General features: G+C 36.6%; 1 protein-coding gene across 6 annotated transcripts in view; it reads right to left on the bottom strand.

Annotated features, from left to right (window-relative positions):
• The window catches only part of BCAS3 (BCAS3 microtubule associated cell migration factor), a 494,341-nt gene that overhangs the window by 418,338 nt on the left and 53,132 nt on the right, over positions 1-22,871 (bottom strand). For all 6 annotated transcript variants that reach the window (XM_037069813.1, XM_037069810.1, XM_037069814.1 and 3 more), the window contains exon 7: positions 134-206. In XM_037069813.1, coding sequence (XP_036925708.1) covers positions 134-206 — 73 coding nt within the window. The remainder of the gene's footprint in view (positions 1-133; positions 207-22,871) is intronic.

Genomic DNA, 22,871 nt, shown 5'->3' with positions numbered 1-22,871 from the left:
TGAAGAGATGCACTAACTGAAAAGGCAGCAGGCATCTCGAGTTCACTAGGGCAACGGGTGATCAAAGTTCACCCTTTGAAAAAACAACGTAAATTTTTAATAAAGCTTCAAAGGATTTTTAACATTCCCTTACCCAGAAGATCCAGTGCTCTTACAAACTCCAAGGAGGGGCCTTTTTTCAGCAAAGCTGTCACACTTTTGAGTACCTAATAAGGAACATAAAATGTAAAACAAAACTTTGAGAAGTATTCTTATATCATGCCCAGTATTTTCATGCTCTCAAAATATTTACAGCTGAAGAGATAGCAAAACATTCATTATAAATTGATATAATTTATATACTTGAATGTGAACAAAACAGAAAAGGTATAAATAAACCTATTACTAGTTTTAAAAATTGAACCTGCTCTTAAAATCTTTTTTCAATTTTTTAAAAATTAACTTAAATCTTATATACATATTCTCCATGAGATCAAAAAAAATCATGTCCAACTCTACTAATTAATTACCTAGAGCTAGTATAATCTTTATTTCAAAACTAAATAAAAGTAGTTCAGGACAGGAAACTTATAAAATTATAGGCTATTCTCAAAGCACATAAATGTAAAAATCCTTTAAAAACTGAAAAAGAGACTTCCAGTCAAGATGGAGGTGTAGGTAGACATGCTTTGCTTCCTCATGCAACACAAAAAGGAATTATAACTAAATCTCAAAACAAATAACACCCAGAATTGTCAGAAAATCAAACTGTCTGAAAGTCCAACAACCAAGTATTTTTAAAAAAGCCACATTCACCCAGACGGGTAGGAGGGGCGGAGACACAGAGACAGGATGGAGAGGCGAGAAGACATCATGTGGCTCAGAGAGGTGGTGGCATCGGCCAAATGGGTACAGGTGATCCCACATTCAGGTGCAGTGGATAAAAATTGGGAAGGATACTTGGGAGTGAGTGATTCCAGCTCCAGGCCATACCTCACAGCCCAGGGTTCCAACATCAGGAAGAAAAAACCCTGTAACTTCTGGCTGTAAAAACCAGTGAGGTCTAGAGCAGTGGAAGAAACTGCTGGATTATTAGGAAAATTCATTTAAAGGGCCCAGCCCACTTGGTCTTAAAATGTATGCAAACCCACCCAATCTGGATTCAACACCAGGGCAATAGCTGGAAGGGTGCCAGTTGCATATGGGGAGTGAGTGAAGTGACTTGAAATGATGTGAGTGCCAGGCAAACCCCCAGAAGCCAGGCAGCAGCACAGTCCCCTCTTGCAGCCCTCCCCCAACACAGAGTCACAAAGCAGTGAAGTGGGTTGCTCCACCCTGATTTCTCAAAAGAAACTTTGCAGGCAAGAAGGGACTGGCAAGAAGTACTCACAGTGATGAAAAGCAAGGACATACAACCTAGATTACTCTATCCAGCAAAGCTCTCATTTAGAATTGGAGGACAGATAATGTGCTTCTCTGACAAGGGAAAGCTAAAGGAGTTCATCATCACCAAGCCATTATTAAATAAAATGTTAAAGGAACTTATTTAAGAAAAAGAAGATCAAAACTATGAACATTAAAGCAGCAACAAATTCACAACTATCAACAACTGAATCTAAAAAAAAAAAAAAAAAAACTGAGCTAACAACCAGAACAAGAACAGAATCATAGAGGGGTATGGAGATCATTTGGAGGGTTATCAGCTGGGAGGGGAAAGGGGACAAATGTGGGAAACAGTGCAGGGATTAAAAAGTGTAATTGGTAGGCACAAAATAGACAGAGGGTGATAAGAATAGTATAGGAAATGGGGAAGCTAAAGAACTTATATGCTTTAAGTTCTTTGCTGGAAGGAAGGGGCGTACTAGACAGAGGGGGATAAAGGAGGGACAACTATAATAGCATAATCAATAAAATGTACTTTAAAAATTAAGTGCAAAAAATGAACAAGAAAAAAGAGAAAACAAACACGAGTACACTTACGAAATATACCAGAAATCACAATACTGGGCATATATCCCAAAGAAATAAAAGCTCTGTCCGCACAAAGTTGTGCACAAATAATCATAGCAGGTTTATTTGTAATAGCCAAAAAGTGAAATCATCACAGATGTCCTTCAACATATGAATGTTATCTCCATACCATGTAACACCAATCAATACTATAAAGAAACTGTTGATATACTGTACTTGGATATACCTAAAAAACATCTTCTAAATGAAACAGCTGATCTCAAAACTTCACATAGTATGTAATTCCAGTTATAGAACAATCTTTTTTTTGAACAATCTTGAAATGACAAAGTTATTACAGAGATGGAGAACCGACTGATGGTTCCCAAAGGCTAGGGCCGGTGGAAGGAGACCACACGAGGAGGGTCGCTGTAATGATGGAAGAGGTCTGTTTCTTGATTGTATCTTGACCCAAAAGTCACAGGTTTGATGCCTGGTTAGAGCACACGCCTGAGTTGCGGGCGAGGTCCTAGGTTGGGGGTGCATGAGAGGCAACTGATAATGTTTCTCTCACACATCAATGTTTCTCTCCCTCTCTTTCTCCTGCCCTTCCCCTCTCTCTAAAAATAAATAAATAAAATGTTAAAACAATAAATAGAAAACTCCTTCTAGGACTGCTTTACAACTGTTTTTCTATAATATTAAATAATTTGGTTTTGTTCTTTTAAGGTACATGTCAAGACAGAAAGAATAAATGCCACAGACTAGGAGAAATATTTGCTAAAGATATATCTAATAAAGGACTCTTATACAAATTATACATGCAAAACCCCACTTAAAACTGGACAATAAGAAAATAAATAACTTGATTATAAGCATGGAGAAAAACATCTAACCAGCCACCTAAACAAAAATGATAAACCAACGGCAAATAAGCATATGAAAAGATGCTCCACGTTATAGGTCATCAGAGGAATTCAAAATGAAACAACAATGTGATACCACTACACATCTATTAAAATTAGCCAAAATCCAAAGCAATGACAATACCAAATGCTGGCAAGAATATGGACCAACAGAAACTCTCACTCATTGCTAGTAAGAATGCAAAATGGTACAGCCGCATTGGAAGACAATCTGCCCGTTTCTTACAAAACTAAACACTCTTATCACATGATCCAGCAATCACACTTTTACTATTTTACTGAAGGAGTTGAAAAACTTTGTCCTCACAAAAATCTATACATGGATGTTTACAGAAGCTTTGTTCATAGTTGCCAAAACTCAGAATGAACCAAGATGTCCCTCATTTGCTAAATGGATAACTGTGGTACATCCAGACAATGGAATATTATTCAGGACTAAAACAAAATGAGCTATCAAGGCATGAAATAACATGAGGGAAACATAAATGCTTTGCTTAGTGAAACAGAAAAATCCACCTACTACATGGTTTATCTGTGTGATGTTATTTTTAAAAGGCAAAACTGTGAGGACAGTAAAAGATTAGTGGTTGTCAGGGGTTTGGAGGAAGGAGGGATCAGTATCTAGAGCACAGGTGACATTCGGGACAGTGACACTATTCTGTATAGTGCTGCAGTGCTGGGTGCGTGGCATTAGTCATTTATCAAAACCAAGAGGGAACTCCAATGGAATATGTGAACTGTGGATGATAATGATGCACCCATGTAAGGACCCGTGTGGAAGGATGTGAATGGTGGGAGACGTACGTGTGTGGGAACGGGTGTACACACAGGAACCCTCTGCTCATTCCATTCAATTTTGCTGGATAACTAAAACTGCTCTTCAAATACTATTTTACAAAAGATGTACCAAACTCTGGAACACCCATGTTCACAACAGCCAAAAAGTGGAAGCAACCTCAATGTCCATTGATGGATGAATAGAAAATTAAAATGTAGTATATACATATAATGAAATATAACCTAGACTTTAAGAAGAAAACTTTGTCAGTGCTACACATGAATGAATCTTGAGGACATTATGCTAAGTGAAATAGTTACAAAAAGACAAATAGTCTATCGTTCCAGTAATCTGAAGCTTCTAAAGCAGTCAAACACATAGAAACAGAAAATGAAATGTTGTTTCCAGAGGCCGGGGGTGGAGAAAGAAATAGAGAGCTGGTTTACAATGGGGACAGCACTCCAGTTTTCTAAGCAGTGAAAGTTCTAGAACTCTGTGAGTGTATGTTAACACTACTGAACCATACACTTAAATTTCTGTAAAGATGGTAAATTTTATGTTAACACAAATGTTATTGCAATGAAAAAATTTGGAAAAGATAAAAATAAGGTACAATTAGATACACACATACATAGATATTCAGTGACATAAAGGACAAATGCATAAATACATAAAGATAAGCACCAACTTCAAGGTAGGGATATGTCTCTTGGAGAGCTGGGATGCAGATACTTGGGAGAGATGGCCAGGGAACTCTAGCACTTCTTAAACAATGTTTTGTTTCTTTGCTGGAGGGTAAAATGCAACTTTAAGGTTAATACTCCATTTTAATGGATCATTCCAAAGATTTTAATACAAAGGTTTTAATACAGGAGATATATTAGTGGTTACACATTTAGATTGTGACATGACACAATAGTTTTAAATTGTGAATATAGTAATTATACAAAACAAGGTAAGACCAGCTCTATCACCTCTTGACAGACAATATTATCAACACCAGAGTCTGATAAAGATCAAAACTAAAAACACAAGTAATGTTTATGAATAAAGTCCTTTACAACTTTAAAAAAAATTTTAGGAGCTATAACAATCAGTGTTTAAGTATTTACAAATCATTAGTTACTACAGATTGTGTGCTGTTTCCCCTCTGCTGAACAAATAAATCAGTTTTCACAATTAACAGTATGACCCAGACAAGTCACAAGTTAAAAATTAACTGGTCCATAGCCCACAGTATTTATGTTCTGAATTAATTATAACCAAACTTCATCTATACAATCCCAACTATTCACTCCTACCTATTTTACCTTCACTTTCAACAATAACTATTTTCCTTCTGCTTCCTGGTGTCTGCAAGATTTTTTTTACCGCTTACACCTGTATTAAACATACCAGTTTGATGTGTTGATGAATGAAACATCATATCCCTACCTTGTTGTTTTGTTTTTCTCAAGCCTGATTTCAAGAACTCCACTGGTTTTGCTGACCTAATCGATTACACATTAGTACTGCCAGCTTTACTCCACAGAAGGTCAGCCACCTAACACTTAAGACTCACACTCTTCACGGGTACTCAGAGAAGGACTCCAAGCAAAAAATCTAAACTACAAAACAAAGCCCTAACTTGAGAACAGCATAACCCCTGATGCACCTGCCACTAAACCCACGCCAGTAGAAAGAACCAGAGTCTACAATGAGTAAACAAATAACAATGAAATCTCCAAATTTATCTGAGGCACGCTCTTCACTTTTTTTTTTAATGTAATTTCAGAGTTCGAAAGCTATGCAACAAAACCTCCACTCTGAGAAAGGGGACAACTGTAATGGTATAATCAATAAAATACATTATTAAAAAAACCTTCACTATGCTTTAACTAATTTCATTGTGGATATAGTTCGAGTAAATAAAAATTTGACAGTGTTAGCATAAAAATTCTACCATCTCATGAACACTGTAGCTATTAACCTGATTTTCCGTGCAGCATAAATGGTGGCACGTACTGTCCGGGATGCCTGATGGAGCCATCACCCTCCCACAGTGTAATCCTCCAAATTGTAGAGGATTAACTTTTTATATAGAAAATTGTGTTTATTTGCATGTACAATACAGAGTATGACGTTACACACACCTGTTCTACAGCATTTAACAGAATGTAGCATGATGATTGAAATGAAAAGCAGCCAGACAAATCCATCAAATATAAAAACCATTGCAATCCTGTTGCAAAGTCCTTTTGTTAAACTCCTTTTATTCTAAATCCTTTTAATTCTGTCCTCTAACACTAAAACATTTATAAAAAGCTTAAAATCCTAACAAATCGCACAATTAAAGTAATGAAAATGGGCTTGGCCACCAAGTCACAACTCCTCTCCCCCTCAAAAAAATTCAAGACAGTTTGCATGTCAGAAAATGTTAAATAATATCCCCCAAAATACATGCCATTGCAAACTTGCTTAAAACAAGTTTAAGCTCATAAATCAGCCTTAAAGATTTCAAGATATCAATAGAAACCACTTCTGTCAGGATCCAAAAATAAATTCAGATGCAAATAAAACTCCAACTGATAATGAGATATCTCAACTCTACTCTTCTCATGTTGTGGATGATGTCTCAAACATAAATATTTACACGAAATAATGCTAATAGTAATGAATTTTAGCTGAGAAAGTCTTTTGGAGAAAGATTCCATTGAATAAATTAATGCATTTTACCAGTTAAATCATTTCCAAGTCTCCCATTCCACTTTTTTATTTTACTAAAATGATTTTCTTTCACAAAATATATAATTCTGTTTGTCCAGTTTTCCACATAGATTCTCTCAGTGTGAGCGTAAAATTGTAGTCATATATTACAGATCTAATTTTAACTAAAAATATGATTCTATTGCCAATTTATAGTCAATAATTTTATTATGTGTAATTTTAGATTCTGTTTGACCTTTTTCCCACTAGAAATTTCTCTTTTCCTAAAAATTTTCTATTACATGCTACAAAATTTCTTTCCTAAACAGAGGACTTCTATGAGAAGTATTTTTAAGACAGAGAGAAGACAGCAACAAAGTAGGAAAGGAGATGAGGAGGGAGAAATACAAAAACAGACATGCGCGCTGCAGGTGCCGTGGCCCAACCACGGGAAGGAGGAACGGGACAGAACTCTTAACTGCCTGGAACAGTTTTACCCAAATATGATTACCAAAGACATCTTTGTCATTTTAATCAAATATCCAAAATTTGTGCATACATTTTAGCCTCCACAGTGACTTCAAAAAGTTTAAAATATTAAAGACAACATTTTTTCATTATTGCTAAGTTTATTACCTTTCTCCGTCGATTACAATGTTCTGCATGTGAGTATGCCTTCACATTCAGCAGAACCGTATTATTTCACTTGGATGATCAGGAAGGGCCCTTGTGCTCCTTCACAGATTAGACTCATCCCACTTTTAGAAGCACAGAATTACAAACCATCCATTTACAGAGGAGTAAACTGCCCTTAAGAAAGGTTACATAACGTGCCTAAGTTGTGGTGCTAAATGCCACATGTGACCCTGAAAGATAGAACGGAATTCTCTCCTCTGCTCCCTGGGCTCACACCAAAAAAGCACTATTATATAAAACTATGACCAACTTGTCTACTACAAACAAAAGTACTGACAAAGGCTAATGTGTTTAATCCCTTAGTGCTTTAATTCTCTCATCTGCACAGTAGGGATAAGAAGCAATACCTCACATAGGGCTGTTGTGAGGATTAAAAAATAATAAAAGCAACAGAGTAAGTAGGTGCTGCAACATGTGAGAATTCAATAAACTTTATGCAATTGTTTTGTTGCTAGAAACTCTAATATGGTGAATCCATTCATTTACTTTTCCAGTAAAAAAAAAAAAATACCGTTCACATCCTAGACTCTCCTCTTGCTCTTTCTACCACAATGCCAGCCTCTCTCCACCTTGCACACCCACACTGGAATATGCCCAGCACACTCCTGCTCCAGGAATACTGCATTTTCTGCTTTCTGCTGGGAAATGCCCAGCTATGCCCTAGTTATCTCTGTAATTCATTTATATACTTTCTTAGGTCTTGTTAAAATATTTTCAAAGATCATTCTCAATCATGCTCTATCTCCACACCTGATTTCTTTTTCTTTGAAGAACTTAACAGAGCCTCATATTATACACAACCTCATATTTATTTATCTGTCTCAACCCATTCAAATGATGACTCAAACTCCGTAACACAAAAAGACTCATGAGAAAGTTCACAACTGCTTTATTTCTAACAACTCAAAACTATACTCAACCCAAATTCCATCAAAAGAAAATAATTCAGTGTGCATACTCAACAATAAAAAGGAAACATACACTGATACACACAGCATCATCAAAAACAGAGAAAACCATTCCCTATAATGTAAAGAAATCAGACAGTAGATGTCACTTGTGGAGATGAGGGTGAGTTGAAAGGGGCATGTGAGAACTTCCTGGGTAACAAATATCTCTATCTTTGTAGAAATAGGGGTTACATGATTACACGCATTTGTCAATACTCAAACTACAACATGTAAAGCTTTGTGCTTCTCTACTATAAACTATACCTGCACTAAAAATTTGAAGCCAATAAGAAAGGTGTTTAGTGGCAAAAAGAAAGAAACCGTGTGCATGACATTGATAGTTGATTAGAGTGGGAAGATTACAGGTGGGCTTTTCCACTCTTTCATCTAACAAGAGAGGAGTTCTAGCCTTTTCTTCCTATCTTTCTGGGAGTTTGATGGTTTTTAAATAAAATGTTGGGGGGGAAATATATATGCATTAGAATAAAAAACAATCTCCTTCATTAAAACATTAATTAGTTCAATTTTAGAAGTGATTGCCAATACTACAACATAAAGGTTTAACAAGTTTTACCTTGAGCTTTTAAGAGAAAGGTTTCCTGAAAAACAAAGTAACCTCAGAAACAGGGATAACTGGCCTCCCTTTCATTTTAGTGGCTGACTTGCAGACACGGACACAACCACGCGCAGCCCCACACCAAGTCAAAGTGTCTGCACCTGTTCATAAGCCTTGCCCGTGAGTATCTGAAATTCCTACACACTTACAGTCAGCTCATACACTCATTTTACATTCCACATCTCAAATAAAACACATGTAGTTAAATACAGCATGTTTTTGCAAAACACTTTACATTTTTTACAGAACTTTTACAAAATGGGAACACTGTCTACAGATGATTCTGCATCTGATCATTCTCACTCAATGCATCAGGTACATCCCTCCAGGTCAACAAATACCTCCATATTAAGAACATGGGATGACGCCCTAACAAACTGAGCAACCCAGCCAGGGCCACCGACATGCTTATAAAGTGATACTTCTGTTCCCATGAAGTCAATTTTCAAACATGAAACTGCTAAGTAAAAGGACATGTGTGGGATAGCTGGACAAATTAAATTTCATAAATACTATTTGCTCAGTTACTCTCCAACAATGCTTTTAAAATTCACATTCCTCCCCAAATCTGTAAAAAATACATTCATACAAAAACACTATTATTGCTCATATTCTTATCTGTGGGTGCTTACTTCCCATTATATTCCTAAATTCTAAATGCTACAGTTTTATAAGTAGGATGTCTAACATCTTCAATGAATGAGTTTTTTAATTTGGGCTTACTACATGCTTGAGTTGCATTATATCATAAAATTCTAACTGTATTCCATATGTTTACATACTTTCCTGTCATCAATTCTACAAGGGAGTAATGATTTATATTTTACTCCATTTCATTTCATGTAGCCACACCTCATCCACCCTCCCCACAGTCGAACACTTTATGCAGCCCAATTCACATATGGTATGGCTGCCCACGAAGAAATCTGGAGAAGCCAAATATCATAAGATGAGAAACATTAAAAGCAGAATTCATCTCAAACCATACACATGGCACCCTCATAGCTTATTATGGAAACTCTATATATAGTGGGAAAAGAAAGCACATTTAGTTTAGAACAACTATGCCAAGCTAAAGTAGTTCATGATGAAAAAGTCTAGTATCTGGCTATTATGAAGTAGAAGGAAAACTGTGTCACCCAAAATCTTAAAATGCCTAGGAATTATTGATATATATGCAAATTAAATAAACAAATATATATCAATAATACAAATATGTAAATAGATGTGTGTGCACTTAAGGAGTCAATATTTAATTAGCATGACACATTAAGCCTTAATTTAGAATGCCCAAAAACCAACTAACATGATTTCTAGTCACAAAATAGAAAGAGTATGAAATTTAAAGCCAGACACACGTGAACTTTAAAACTTGTTTCTGCAACTATTTGGTTTATAACCTTAATTCTGAACTTTAATTGCCACATCTGTAAACTGGAGATTCTACCTAACGTGCACATTGTAAATGATTAGTAAATGGGAGCTATTATAATAACTTAAAATAAGATGAAGGCATTCTGATACAGAGCTGATGTTAAAAAATTAGTGAAATCACACCAATCTTTAATCATAAACTAAACACGGGCAATTATTAAGTAACAACCATGAGCCTCAGTTAATGCTTCAGACTATTTGAAAGGATACAACAGATAAACAAAAAGCCGTACTGAAGTCATCATTCCTCAACAGGAATCTCTGGACTACTCAGAAAGCCAGTACACATGAAATAAGAAGAAGAAAGTGAATGATGTGCATTGAATTCCCTTTGAAGCACCCAAATAGTTTATACAGATCATCTTTGCTTGGTTGACCAGAAAGGTTTCATCAAGAATGCCAAATTGGAATTAGGGTTTCAAAGAATAAGAATATTTGGGTAAGGAGTGGAAAAAATAAGACAAAAGACAAAAAAGACAAATGAAGTATTGTAACGCCAAAGTCCACACAAAGTATGGCTAGTCCAGCTGGAGAGAAGCATATGCAATTAACAGAAAATAAAGGTGATAAGGTAGGACCCGCCTTTGGCCCATTATTTATTTCTCTCTCACCTATCTCTTAACACTCCCTCACCCATCTTGCCCCAGCCTCACTGGGCTCTTTCTTGCCATTATCCAAAAACACAACATATCCTCCCTCCTCGGGGCCTTTGCACTCTGCCTGTAAAGTAGAGGATAACTAATTTTTGTCATAAGTTGGAGGATGATTTGACATTTAAGACTATACACATGGCCCTGGCTGGTGTGTCTCAGTTGGTTGGAGCATCATCCCATGAAACAAAACATCATGGGTTCAACCCAGTCAGGGCACATGTGTGAGTTCCAGGTTAGGTCCCCAGAGGGGTGTGTACGAGAGGTAACCAGTTGATGTTTCTCTCACCTCAATATTTCTTTTCCTCTCTCTCCCCCTCATTTCCCCAATCTCTAAAATTAATAATTATATCCTCAGGCGAGGATTTAAAAATTATTAAAAGAAACTATAAACATATATGATTCATTAAAAAATAAAAGAGACAGACAACAGGGAAATAAATCTTGCTGAACAACACAATGTTCTTACTACCGAGTAAACACTAATTTCCCCAAGTATAATGATTATCTGAGAAATGAGCCCTGGCTGGTGTAGCTCAGTGGATTGAGCACAGGCCTGTGAACCAGAGGATCACAGTTCGATTCCCAGTCAGGGCACATGCCTGGGTTGCAGGCCAGTTCCTGCAGGCCAACTCCCAGCAGGGGACGCACGAAAGGCAACCATACATTGATGTTTCTCTCCCTCTCCTTCCCCTCTGAAGATAAATAAATAAATAATAAAATCTTTAAAAAAAAAAAAGAAATGAGAAGCAAAACAGAGTTTCAAAGTTAATATAAGAGCTTCCACTACTTTGTGGCAACATATTTTTGAGAAAATAATCCTCTCATTTGAAAATAAAATTAATTAATTGGATTTCATTTAAATGGAGATGAAAATATAAGCCATCAACACACACACAAAAATATTTGCAAATCATACATCCAACAAAGCCTTTAATTCAGAGTATGTAAAGAATTCTGGAAATTCNTTTTTGTCATAAGTTGGAGGATGATTTGACATTTAAGACTATACACATGGCCCTGGCTGGTGTGTCTCAGTTGGTTGGAGCATCATCCCATGAAACAAAACATCATGGGTTCAACCCAGTCAGGGCACATGTGTGAGTTCCAGGTTAGGTCCCCAGAGGGGTGTGTACGAGAGGTAACCAGTTGATGTTTCTCTCACCTCAATATTTCTTTTCCTCTCTCTCCCCCTCATTTCCCCAATCTCTAAAATTAATAATTATATCCTCAGGCGAGGATTTAAAAATTATTAAAAGAAACTATAAACATATATGATTCATTAAAAAATAAGAGACAGACAACAGGGAAATAAATCTTGCTGAACAACACAATGTTCTTACTACCGAGTAAACACTAATTTCCCCAAATATAATGATTATCTGAGAAATGAGCCCTGGCTGGTGTAGCTCAGTGGATTGAGCGCAGGCCTGTGAACCAGAGGATCACGGTTTGATTCCCAGTCAGGGCACATGCCTGGGTTGCAGGCCAGTTCCCGCAGGCCAACCTCCAGCAGGGGACGCACGAAAGGCAACCATACATTGATGTTTCTCTCCCTCTCCTTCCCCTCTGAAGATAAATAAATAAATAATAAAATCTTTAAAAAAAAAAAAAGAAATGAGAAGCAAAACAGAGTTTCAAAGTTAATATAAGAGCTTCCACTACTTTGTGGCAACATATTTTTGAGATAATAATCCTCTCATTTGAAAATAAAATAAATTAATTGGATTTCATTTAAATGGAGATGAAAATATAAGCCATCAACACACACAAAAAAATATTTGCAAATCATACATCCAACAAAGCCTTTAATTCAGAGTATGTAAAGAATTCTGTAAATTCAACATTAATGGCAAAAGACACAAGTAGACATGTCACCAAAGAAAATAAAGGGACTTCAAATAAGCACATGAAAGATGTTCAGTATCATTAGATTAGGGATTATGAACACATTGGCACTACAGAAAACCACGAGATAAAAATACCATAAGAAATGAGAGGTATTAACTAAAAAAGGAACTAGGAGAAAGGAAAAGAACATTTTAAAAGAGCTTAAGAATACAGGGGGATTTTGCAGATGATAGACAGGGACTTCCAGAGGCCCCAGCCAAAAAGTTTCAGGAGTCAGTCGAGTAGTGGAGGGAGCAGGGGAATAAACAGATCTGAAAGTCTTGACAAGTGAATGCTATCGGGAGGAGAGTGTAAAGATGAGAGATGACCTTTGGGCTTCTCAAGGTAATTGAGGTAAACAAGGAAAAAGGACATGAGGAACTTAGTCCCCACGTCCTCAAGACAGCAATGGCGGCACTTTGAGAATAACGTCAGAGGGGGAAAGGGAGATGTTGATAGGGAACGACATCAAGAATTTTGTACCCACTTCTTCCCTCCGACCAGTGGTGAACCATGGGACCCCCTCTTGGGAACCCCATAGGAACATGGGGCAACCATCCATTTCAGCCACATTATCAGTAAACATTTCAAAAAAAATTATAGTTTACTTCACTTATCCTCACTATAGTGCTGTGAGGTAGGTTGAAGAAGGGTATTATTCACCACTGAAAAACTGTAATGCCATGGCATGCATCTCAAGTTATATGATTAACTTGAGATGCTACTACAGTGGCCTTCTCAGTAATACGAATAAAAACACCAAGAGCATGTTAGCTCTATGTATGCAGTCCCTGTTCTGGTTACAGAAACACATGCACCAGACACACACACACAGTACTATAAAATGCAGAACTGAGCCCTGGCTGGTGTAGCTCAGAGGACTGAGTGCAGGCTGCAAACCAAAGTGTCGCAGTTCGATTCCCAATCAAGACACATGCCTGGGTTGCAGGCCAGGTCCCCAGGAGGGGGCAAAGCAAGAGGAAACCACACACTGAGGTTTCTCTCCCTCTCTTTCTCCTTCCCTTCCCCTCTCTCTAAAAATAAATAAATATTTTTTTTAAAAAGCAGAACTGAAATTTAAAACACGAGCAAATTAAAGAGTATATCTTTATTTATTTAAAAAATCTCATATAGACAGAAATATCTCTCCTTTTGATATCTTCCATAAACTTCTTTTTTTGGTTCCCAAGATTTATTGAAGAATCATATAAAATGTGCCAGATAAGTGAATTTTAGTCCTCATCTTCCTCCTCTTCTTCCTCAGTCAGGGGTGTCCAACCTTTTGGTGTCCCTGGGCCATGAACATGCAGGAAGAAGAGTTGTCTTGGGCCACACATTAAATACATTGTGAAATGTGATCACAAAAAAATCTCATAACGTTTTGAGTAAATTTACGATTTTGTGTTGGGCCGCATTCACAGCCCTCCTGAGCGGCATGCGCGGCCTGTGGGCCATTTCTGATTTTTCCATTCCAGGAAAAACTATCATGTTCACTTTTTCTTGCTTACATCTTTTTCTTCTCCACACAGAACACTGAGTCCAAGGAGGCAGACCATTAATGATCCTTGGTTCATTTCTCTTGGATGGTGTGGGCCTCTTCTTTACATTTTAGTAATATAATGAATACCTATGAGCCCATCACTGAAGATGAGAAGTAAAACATTACCAACACTTCCCATTCACCATCCTTACACAGACTCACACATCACAAACCCTGTAACCCTACCTATCACCAGGAAGCCACTCGCCAAAATTTTGTACTTCTCACTCCTTTGAAGACACATACACCCAGCGTTGTAGTTTTATTTTTCACATTTTAAAATAAGAGTTTTTATTAGATCATGAATCTGGTTGTTGCTATTAACTATAAAGCTATATAAATTTACAGGGCTGCAAATTAAATTCTCTCCATATTACACCGTAAGCAAAAATAATGAAAATTCCAATATATTCCCAAAGTAAACCCATATATACATAAAACCTGCAAGACAAAGTAACAGAAACAAGGGGAGATTTTCAATGGAAACTAGGTTAAAAAGTAAGAGCCAAGAAGATACTTCAAATGATAACAACTGAGGCCCAATCCTCTTGTCTTTAAGACTAAAAGAATTACAGGTAGAGAAGGAAAAAAAAGATGCCATTCTCTGAAAGGCAAGAATCACAGTCGTCCCTTGATGATAGTAAGAGGGGAGGGAAAGTTTAAGCCTCCTTTACCTATTCATGAGATCAAAAGAAATAAAAGATTCCCTTGGTGTTTTTATCATGTTCTTTTGCTACTACATCTAGCACCAGAGAGAAAACAGCACAATTAAAGCTACAATATCCCTTCAAATTCCTCTATAATGCTTGCACCTTTTAAAGGATCTGTGGCTTGACTTCTCCAAAGATACACTAAATTTTAGCTACTGAACAAAATCCAATCCCAATTTATTTATTTTCTGTATTTACAAAAACCCATATAGAACTTTTACTATGTATCAGGTGTTATTCTAAGCAATCTTACAGAAAATTATCCACACCTTAAAATTAAAGCAAAATGCTGAACTGCATCCAGCCATAATGGATTAACAGGGATTAGATTTACCCTCCTGCTGGAAAACTTAACAGACTAAAAAGTATGAAAACAGTTTCTAGATGGTAAACAACAGCACAAAATAGTGATCCTTAAGACAAGGGAAACCACTGACATGAGCCCTATGAATGCCCCAGCATCCTACTCACTTACTTAAGGATTGTCAGTGGCTGCTTTTGCACTATGATGGCAGAGGTGAATAGTCGTGACACGTGCTACATGGCCCACAGGCCTAAAGTATTTTCTACCTGGTCCTTTCAGAATATGTTTGTACACTCCCGCCTTAGACTAAAGGCTATTCCAGGCACATTAAACAAAAACTCAAGTCATGTAAGTGTATCCCAGAACAAAGCCCAAAAATATTTCAAGGAATACAAACCAGCCCCCAAGCAACATTAAATTCACAATGTGTGGCATTCGAACAAATATTTCAAGGCATGTAAGTAAGCAATGTGATTTGACTCATCATCTTAAAGAAATAAATCAATCAACAGAACAGACTGCCATTTAAACTACTATGAAAAGCATACTCCATTTATTCAAGAAGGTAGACAAGAGGGCAAACATGTAAAAAAGACACTGGACATCTCTCCATACACACACATGCACCCGTGCACGCACACACACACACACACATATACACATCCCTTCTAAAAATGGAAAATACAGTGTCTGAGATGAAAAATTCACTGGGTAGGTAAACAATATATTGGATACTGCAGAAGAAAACATTAGGAAACAAGAACAGGCACCAACAGAAACTACAGCTATGGTACATTTATACAAAGGAATACTACTCAGCCATAAAAAAGAAAACTTTACCCTTTGCAACAGCATGGATGGACCTGGAGAACATTATGCTAAGTGAAATAAGTCAGTCAGGGAAAGACAATTACCATATGCTTTCACTCATATGTGGAATCTAATGAACAAACTGAACTAACAAGCAAAATAGAGATAGACTCATAGACAGAGAGCAGTGTGACCGCTCTGGGGAGGTTGGGAGGAGGTCAAGGGATAGAGCAAAAAACAAAACAGAGAAGAAATTTATGGACAGAGACACCAGTGCGGTGACTGCATGGGGCAAGCAGATGAGTGCAGGTGGAACAGTGTATGGGGGGATAAATGGCAATGGAAAAGTACAATTAAAAATAATGTAAAATTTTAAAATTTTACTTAAACTTTCAGGAATCAGAAGAAGTAAATGCAGCCGACTGTCATATTTAATAAAAGCTTGCTATTCAATAAAAAAAGAGAGGAAGAAAAAAGACTGAAAAAAATGAACTAATCTACAACTTCACTAAACAATGTCACCCCAATAAATTCAGTAATGCCCTGGCTCGATAGCTCAGTTAGTTAGAATGTCTTCCTAATATGCCAGAGTTGTGGGTTGGATCCCTGGTCAGGACCCACATAAGAATCAACCAATGAATGCATGAGTAAGTGGAACAACAAATCCATGTCTCTCTCTCTTTCTCTCCCTCTCTTGCTCACACTTGCCCTCTCTCTCTCAAATCATTACATAAAAACATTTTAAATAGAGAATCAAATAGAAAAAAATGTAATTCAATAAAAATTTTTCAAAAATGAACAGAACATTAGTGAGTTGTGAAACAGCATCCAGTGTAAAGAAGGGAAAAGAAAAAATATTTGACTAGGCACTGTGACAAATCACTGTCAAGAGAATAAGACAAGCCAAGACTGGGAAAAATATTTCTAAATTATGTATATGTGTATATTTGCATGTATGATAAAAGACTGTTATCTAACACATATAAATAACACTTAAACCTCAACAGTAACAAAAGAAACAAAAATAACCTGAAGACCCTGACGAATATCTCACCTAAGATAAACATATCACAAGTAAGTGTATGAAGACATTCCATATATCATGAAAAAATTAAAACAATGAGATAACCATTACATGGCTGGTACAGAAATTTTCAACTTTTTTCATATCATGACACACAAAAGCTAATTACTAAAATTCTGCAGCACACCAAAAAAATATATTACATTTTTGCCAATCTGACAAAAAAAGTCTTAATTTTGGTATTTCGCACTGGATGGCTATTGTTGTATTGGCTATTGTCTTTTTTTTATCTGATAATCTAAAGGAAAAAGTGGCCCCTGACTTAATAGTCACGTATTAAATGTTTTTAAAATTCTTGAAAATCACTGAGCACCAGTCGAAAATCACTGAGCTAGCAGAATGGCTGAAATCTAGAGCACTGACAACATCAAGTACGTGGAGAATGTGGAGAAACAGCAACACTCATTGCAGGGAATGTATGGGAACACTGTATTTTCCACTCAATTTTTCTATGAACCTAAATTGCTCTTTTAAAGTCAATTTTCAATATGTGTGTATTCTATTATTTAAAGTATGTCAATAAATAACCCAAATTTTTCATAAATCCACTACTTTTGAAAATCCACAGCTGCCCCTGCTAGTGTGGCTCAGGGGCTTGGAGCATCATCCCATACACCAAAAGAATGAAGGTTCAACTCCAGTCAGGCCACATTATCTAGGTTGCGGGTTTGATCCCTGGTCAGGGCAGGTGCAAGAGGCTACCAATCAATGTTTCTCTCTCTCTCTCTCTCTCTCCCCCCTGCCCTTCCTCTTTCTCTAAAATCAACACACATATTTAAAAAATAAGAAAAGAAAATCTGCAGCAGCTACACTATTTTATATACCCACCAGCAAACCACATGGGTTCCAATTTTTACACATCCTCCCCAACACTTGTTATTTTCTGTTTTTCTGATAATAGCTATCCTAATGCATGTAAAGTAGTATCTCAACATTATTTTCATTTGCACTTCTCTAATAACATTGAGCATCTTTTCACATATTTATGGGCCATTTGTATTACCTTCTTTGGAGAAATGTCTATTCAAGTCCTTTCACCATTTTTAAATCAGGTTGTATTTTTTGTTGTTGAGTGTTTTGAGATTTTTATACAATATGTGAAATGGTGTAATATCACTTGAAGGTAAGCTGTAAATCCTAAAGAATCACTAAAAACAAAACAAACATACACAGTAAACAGACACAATAAAGGAGATTAGGCAGAATCATAAAACAGTCCAAAAGAAGACAGAAAAAAATTGGGAAAGGCAACAATGAACACTTAGGAGAAACAGAAAAAGATAAAATGGTATAGTTAAATCAATTCCCGTTAACACACATTAAATGTAAATGGTCTAAAGATGCAAGTAAAAGACAATGAAACTGAACTAAAAAAAAAAAAGACTCAGTTATATGTTACCTACAAGAAATGCATTTTACACAATAAGAAAATCAAAGGTTCAAAGTAAAAAGATCACAAAAGATATATCACACCAACATTAGAAAAAAGAAAGCAAGAGCATCTATACATACTCATATATAATACAAAAAGTAAGTTACAGAGCAAGCAATATTACTACCGGGGATTTCATTAACAACAAATGAATCAATTCATAAAGACGTTACCATCCTAAGTGTTTTTGTTCCCAAGAATGAAATGGCAAAACACATAAGGCAAAACCTGATAAAATTACAAAAACGCACAAACAATTATTATGGAAGATATGAACAACTCTCTCTGTATAACTAACAGGATCAGCAGAAAGATAACCCATGTGGATACAAAAGAATGGAACAAGATAGGCAATATAACAAATCTCAAAACAGTTAACAGGACTGGACTCATGTAAACTATGTCTTCTGATGACAACAGGATTAAATTAGAAATTAATAAAGAAAAGATAATCAGGAAAAATATCTAAAAAAAATTTTAACATCTTTTTAAAAGAACCCATGGGTCTAGGACAAAAATCACAAGGTAACCTAAAAAATGTATTTAATGAAAAAAAAAAGGCAGAAACAAAATCACAAATAATACAAGGAAAATCTGTAATATGGAAATTAAAGATAAATTAAAATGTAAAAAGTGCTAAAAATTAAAAGTGCTTGCTACTGAAAAGCCTGAATGGACTCTCTGTGGGAGGTGCTGACGATGGGGAGGGCCTGCCTGTGTGGGGGAAGAAGGTATAGAGGAAATCTCTGCATCTTCTGCTCAGTTTTGCGGTGAATCTAAAGCTGCTCATACCTAACATTTTAAGGAACTGACCAGCTGTCTTCCAGTAGCTGTTCTAATTTACATCATCCTAAGTCGTGCATGGTGGTTTCAGTGAGTCTACATCCTCACCTATACTCGTCGCTATTGCCTCCCATGTGCACACGGCCATTTCAGTGGGTGTGAAGTGGGCAGGGGGACTTCCGACACTGAGAGAAAAGGCTTTCTACTTTGACTGTGGCTGCAGTCACATAACTGTATCTGTATGGCAAAATTCATTAAATGATGTACTTAATGAGATTCACGGTATGTAAAATTATTTCTCAGTAAAGCTGAATGTTTTTAAAAGACTTACTTACAATGACTCAGAAAATAACGAGTTTTCACTTTCACACCTAGGAATGCATTAGGATAAATGAACACAGATTTCCAAGACCACAACTTGTCCAATACACTGAGACACCCACATTCTTTTTTTACAGTTCTACAGTAAAAGGCATTTATTTAAACTGTCCTGATAACAATCAGCATCTCCATTACAAGTCTGTTTATTTGGGTCACAATCATTAAGCTCACATTTGGTAATTTAGTTGCTTCATGTTACACCTTTGTTTTTATCTGATTTGAGATATCTGACACTAACCCTTTTGAAGTACTTTTAATAGTTTATACAGAGTCCTGTAAAAGGGAAGCAGCATTTCTTTTAAAGGGCCGATTCAATTTAGGGGAAACGTAACTTGAATAGACTGCAGCTGTCTTTGTGACATACCTTATCCTGACAGCTTAAAATTTAAAATGTAGTTATGTAAGATAATGGCTTTCCTATATACTGGTCCCCACACGGACTGTTTTTAGTGCTCTCCACCTTCAGACTAAACAACCAAAGACTCCATGTACAATGAAAACACTAGGGCAACTGGAGAAATTTTAGACCTTCAACAAAATAGAAGATGGAGAAATAGAGCTACTTTTTATACATTTCAATGAACACGCAACTGTTTGGTTTCTGTGGAGACATAGCCTAGAAACACCTAGATTTGGTACAAAGTGTCTCCTTGTAATACAGGAATAATCTAACACTGGGCGACAGTGAGGCCAAGTGATCAAGAAGCAAGCTTTCAAGTTCGTCTCCACCACTTATCAACTATGTGTCTCTATTCCAGTCACTTAAACTCTCTGAACTTCAAGTCTCCTCATCGTAAAATAGAATGGCACTCACTTTACAGAATAGTGGGAAAGTGGTGATAATGTATATAATCAACCTAGCATTCATGTGAAAATTATCAAGCATTATTATTTACTTGATTTATAAATTTACTTCCTCTCTTTTCTGTTCAATGTACTTCCGTCTCACTATAGGCCTCATGGGAAAAGTCCTTAATTACAGGATTTAAATAGGTGTAAACTGAGAACCCTAGTAGATCAATTTCTCAAATTCAACACCCTGACGTCACGAAAACTTCAAAACTAAACAAGCAGCACCTCTAAAACATTCTCCCCTACAAACACCATTTCTCTGACCAAAAACATTAAAGAAATTTAAGATGAACAGAGCAGAGCATTTGAGACCATGCTCCCAGGCACATCTTGTTATTTTGCCTTGTACACACTCATAAAAATTCTCCACATGTTTGGATATTTCCTGTAATACACTGATACACGGGCCTGGTGATTCATGCCAGTCAATGACCAGTGGAAATGAGTCCTCCTTGGCCCATGTCTCGCCTTTAGAATTAGCAGCCTTCTCTGAAAGGCTCCCGGAGGCATCTCTTCAGAATGCCTGGAGTTCTGTGGCCATACCCAGTCTAATCAACATCATACAGACTAAGAAACAGGTGTGGGGAGATGACGTGACTCCCTCCCATACCACACAACTAGCAAGTGGCAAAGTCCTATGCAGAATTCAGGCCTGAGTGCGCATCTCTCTCCATCTGACTTGCTGCCCTCTCTTTACAGGCAGACCTGGGAGCTGGAGGTCTGTGCTGGCTGCCCAGTTACATGATGAGAACAGAAGTTTTGGGGACACTGTTTCACAACAGGTCTCCAAGAATAAAACAATTTAGAATAACAAACAGCTCCCATTGCACAGCTGGTCTGCGTGAAGAGTTAATGGTTTAGAGTTAAGGAACGTGCAAACACCACAATCAAACAGCAGGAGTTCCCAAGATAGCTGAGAAACAGGAACCCACCCCCAAAGGATGAGGATAGTAAAAGGTTAAAACGGCCCATCCACATGGCCAACATCAGAGAAAAAGTAAACCAAGACATCAAGTTAGAGGGGGATTCACAGAGAAGGCAGAGTCCTGGAACTAGGAAGAAAAAAAAAATTATAAGACATAATACACAGAGGCTAAGTACTTGTTGCAACTGAAGTTCACCAAGCTAGGAAGGTGTATATCTTCACAATAACCCTGACAATAAAAATCTGACACTGAACAGAATGTATGCTCTCCCATTATAATTTATCTAAGTCACAAGCTTACACAAATTTTGTAAAAACCTAAATTATCCGAAGTAGTAAAGGCCCCAACGATAAAGTCTAAGTGTTATGAAAAATATACACAAGGCAAACTGAGAATTAATTAGAGCAGAAAACATTACAAAAGTCTAAATCCCACAGTTTGGCCATTTAAAATGTCAATAAGCCTGTTCCCTTTTTACAAAATACTGGTGATGACTTTAAGCAAATGTCAGTCGGCCTACTTTTGGAATGTTGCTAGTGTTTTGGCTAAACAGACTCTGTGTGTGTGTGTGTTTATACGATTTACTGTGTTAAACATAGTCATTAAAATTTTACAGGGAAAAAAATTTGCAGCAAACCTTATAGAGAAGTTCATCGAAATTTCTGATTTCATACAGCTGAACAAATCAAACAACTCTTACTTGAACATGATAAAAACCACATTTAAGTTGCTTGAAAAGGATGAAACAGGTAATTGCACTTGAGAAAAATAATAAAAACTCGACACTATTTGAAACTTTACAAAATAAAAGCAAATGAGAAAAAGCTTAACAGCTCTAAAGCTGTTCTGCATGGTTTTGTTTCTAGAAAAATAACTTCAGCCATTCATATCATTAAAAACCAGCAAAAATTAGTATTTGGGACTGCATGGCTGCACTGTTCACAGAATCACAATCTTCAGAAAATACTTGGCATTTATACTCCAACAGGAAAAACTGGATCTTAAATCTTTTTTAAAAAGTAATATTTGAGATGTAAAGTTGCAAATTCCTTGCATAACAGAACAAAAAATAATAGTACCTTTCTAGTGGTAAATCACAATGAAATAATCAAGAAGAAATAAGCCAAGCTGGCTACCTAGTGCTTTGGATGAGTACCAGGAATTTGGCACATAGACACCTGAGCATACTATATCTCCAAAGAATCCACCTACTCTCAGAATAAAGGCCCTGCCTTAAAAGAATTTATTCTAAAAATACTATTCTATGAAAAAATTTCAGGTACTCTGTAGATTGGACTCCTAAGCATAACAAATATGATTAAATCTGCATTTCTCACAAACCTAGTTCAGGTTCAAGGCAAAAATGATCATCCTTCTCCATGAGCACTGTCTAATATAATTCCTAATGGGTTATAAGCTCTGTTAGAATCAAAAACAGAATCATTTGGTCACTGACAAATGATTTTAAAAGTGCTTGACACAAATGTATAGTTCT

This window comes from Sturnira hondurensis, unplaced genomic scaffold (assembly GCF_014824575.4).
Source record: "Sturnira hondurensis isolate 20B ecotype Veracruz unplaced genomic scaffold, ASM1482457v3 Scaffold0018728, whole genome shotgun sequence".
NCBI lineage: Eukaryota > Metazoa > Chordata > Mammalia > Chiroptera > Phyllostomidae > Sturnira > Sturnira hondurensis.
This window is presented reverse-complemented; position numbering and strand designations above follow the sequence as displayed.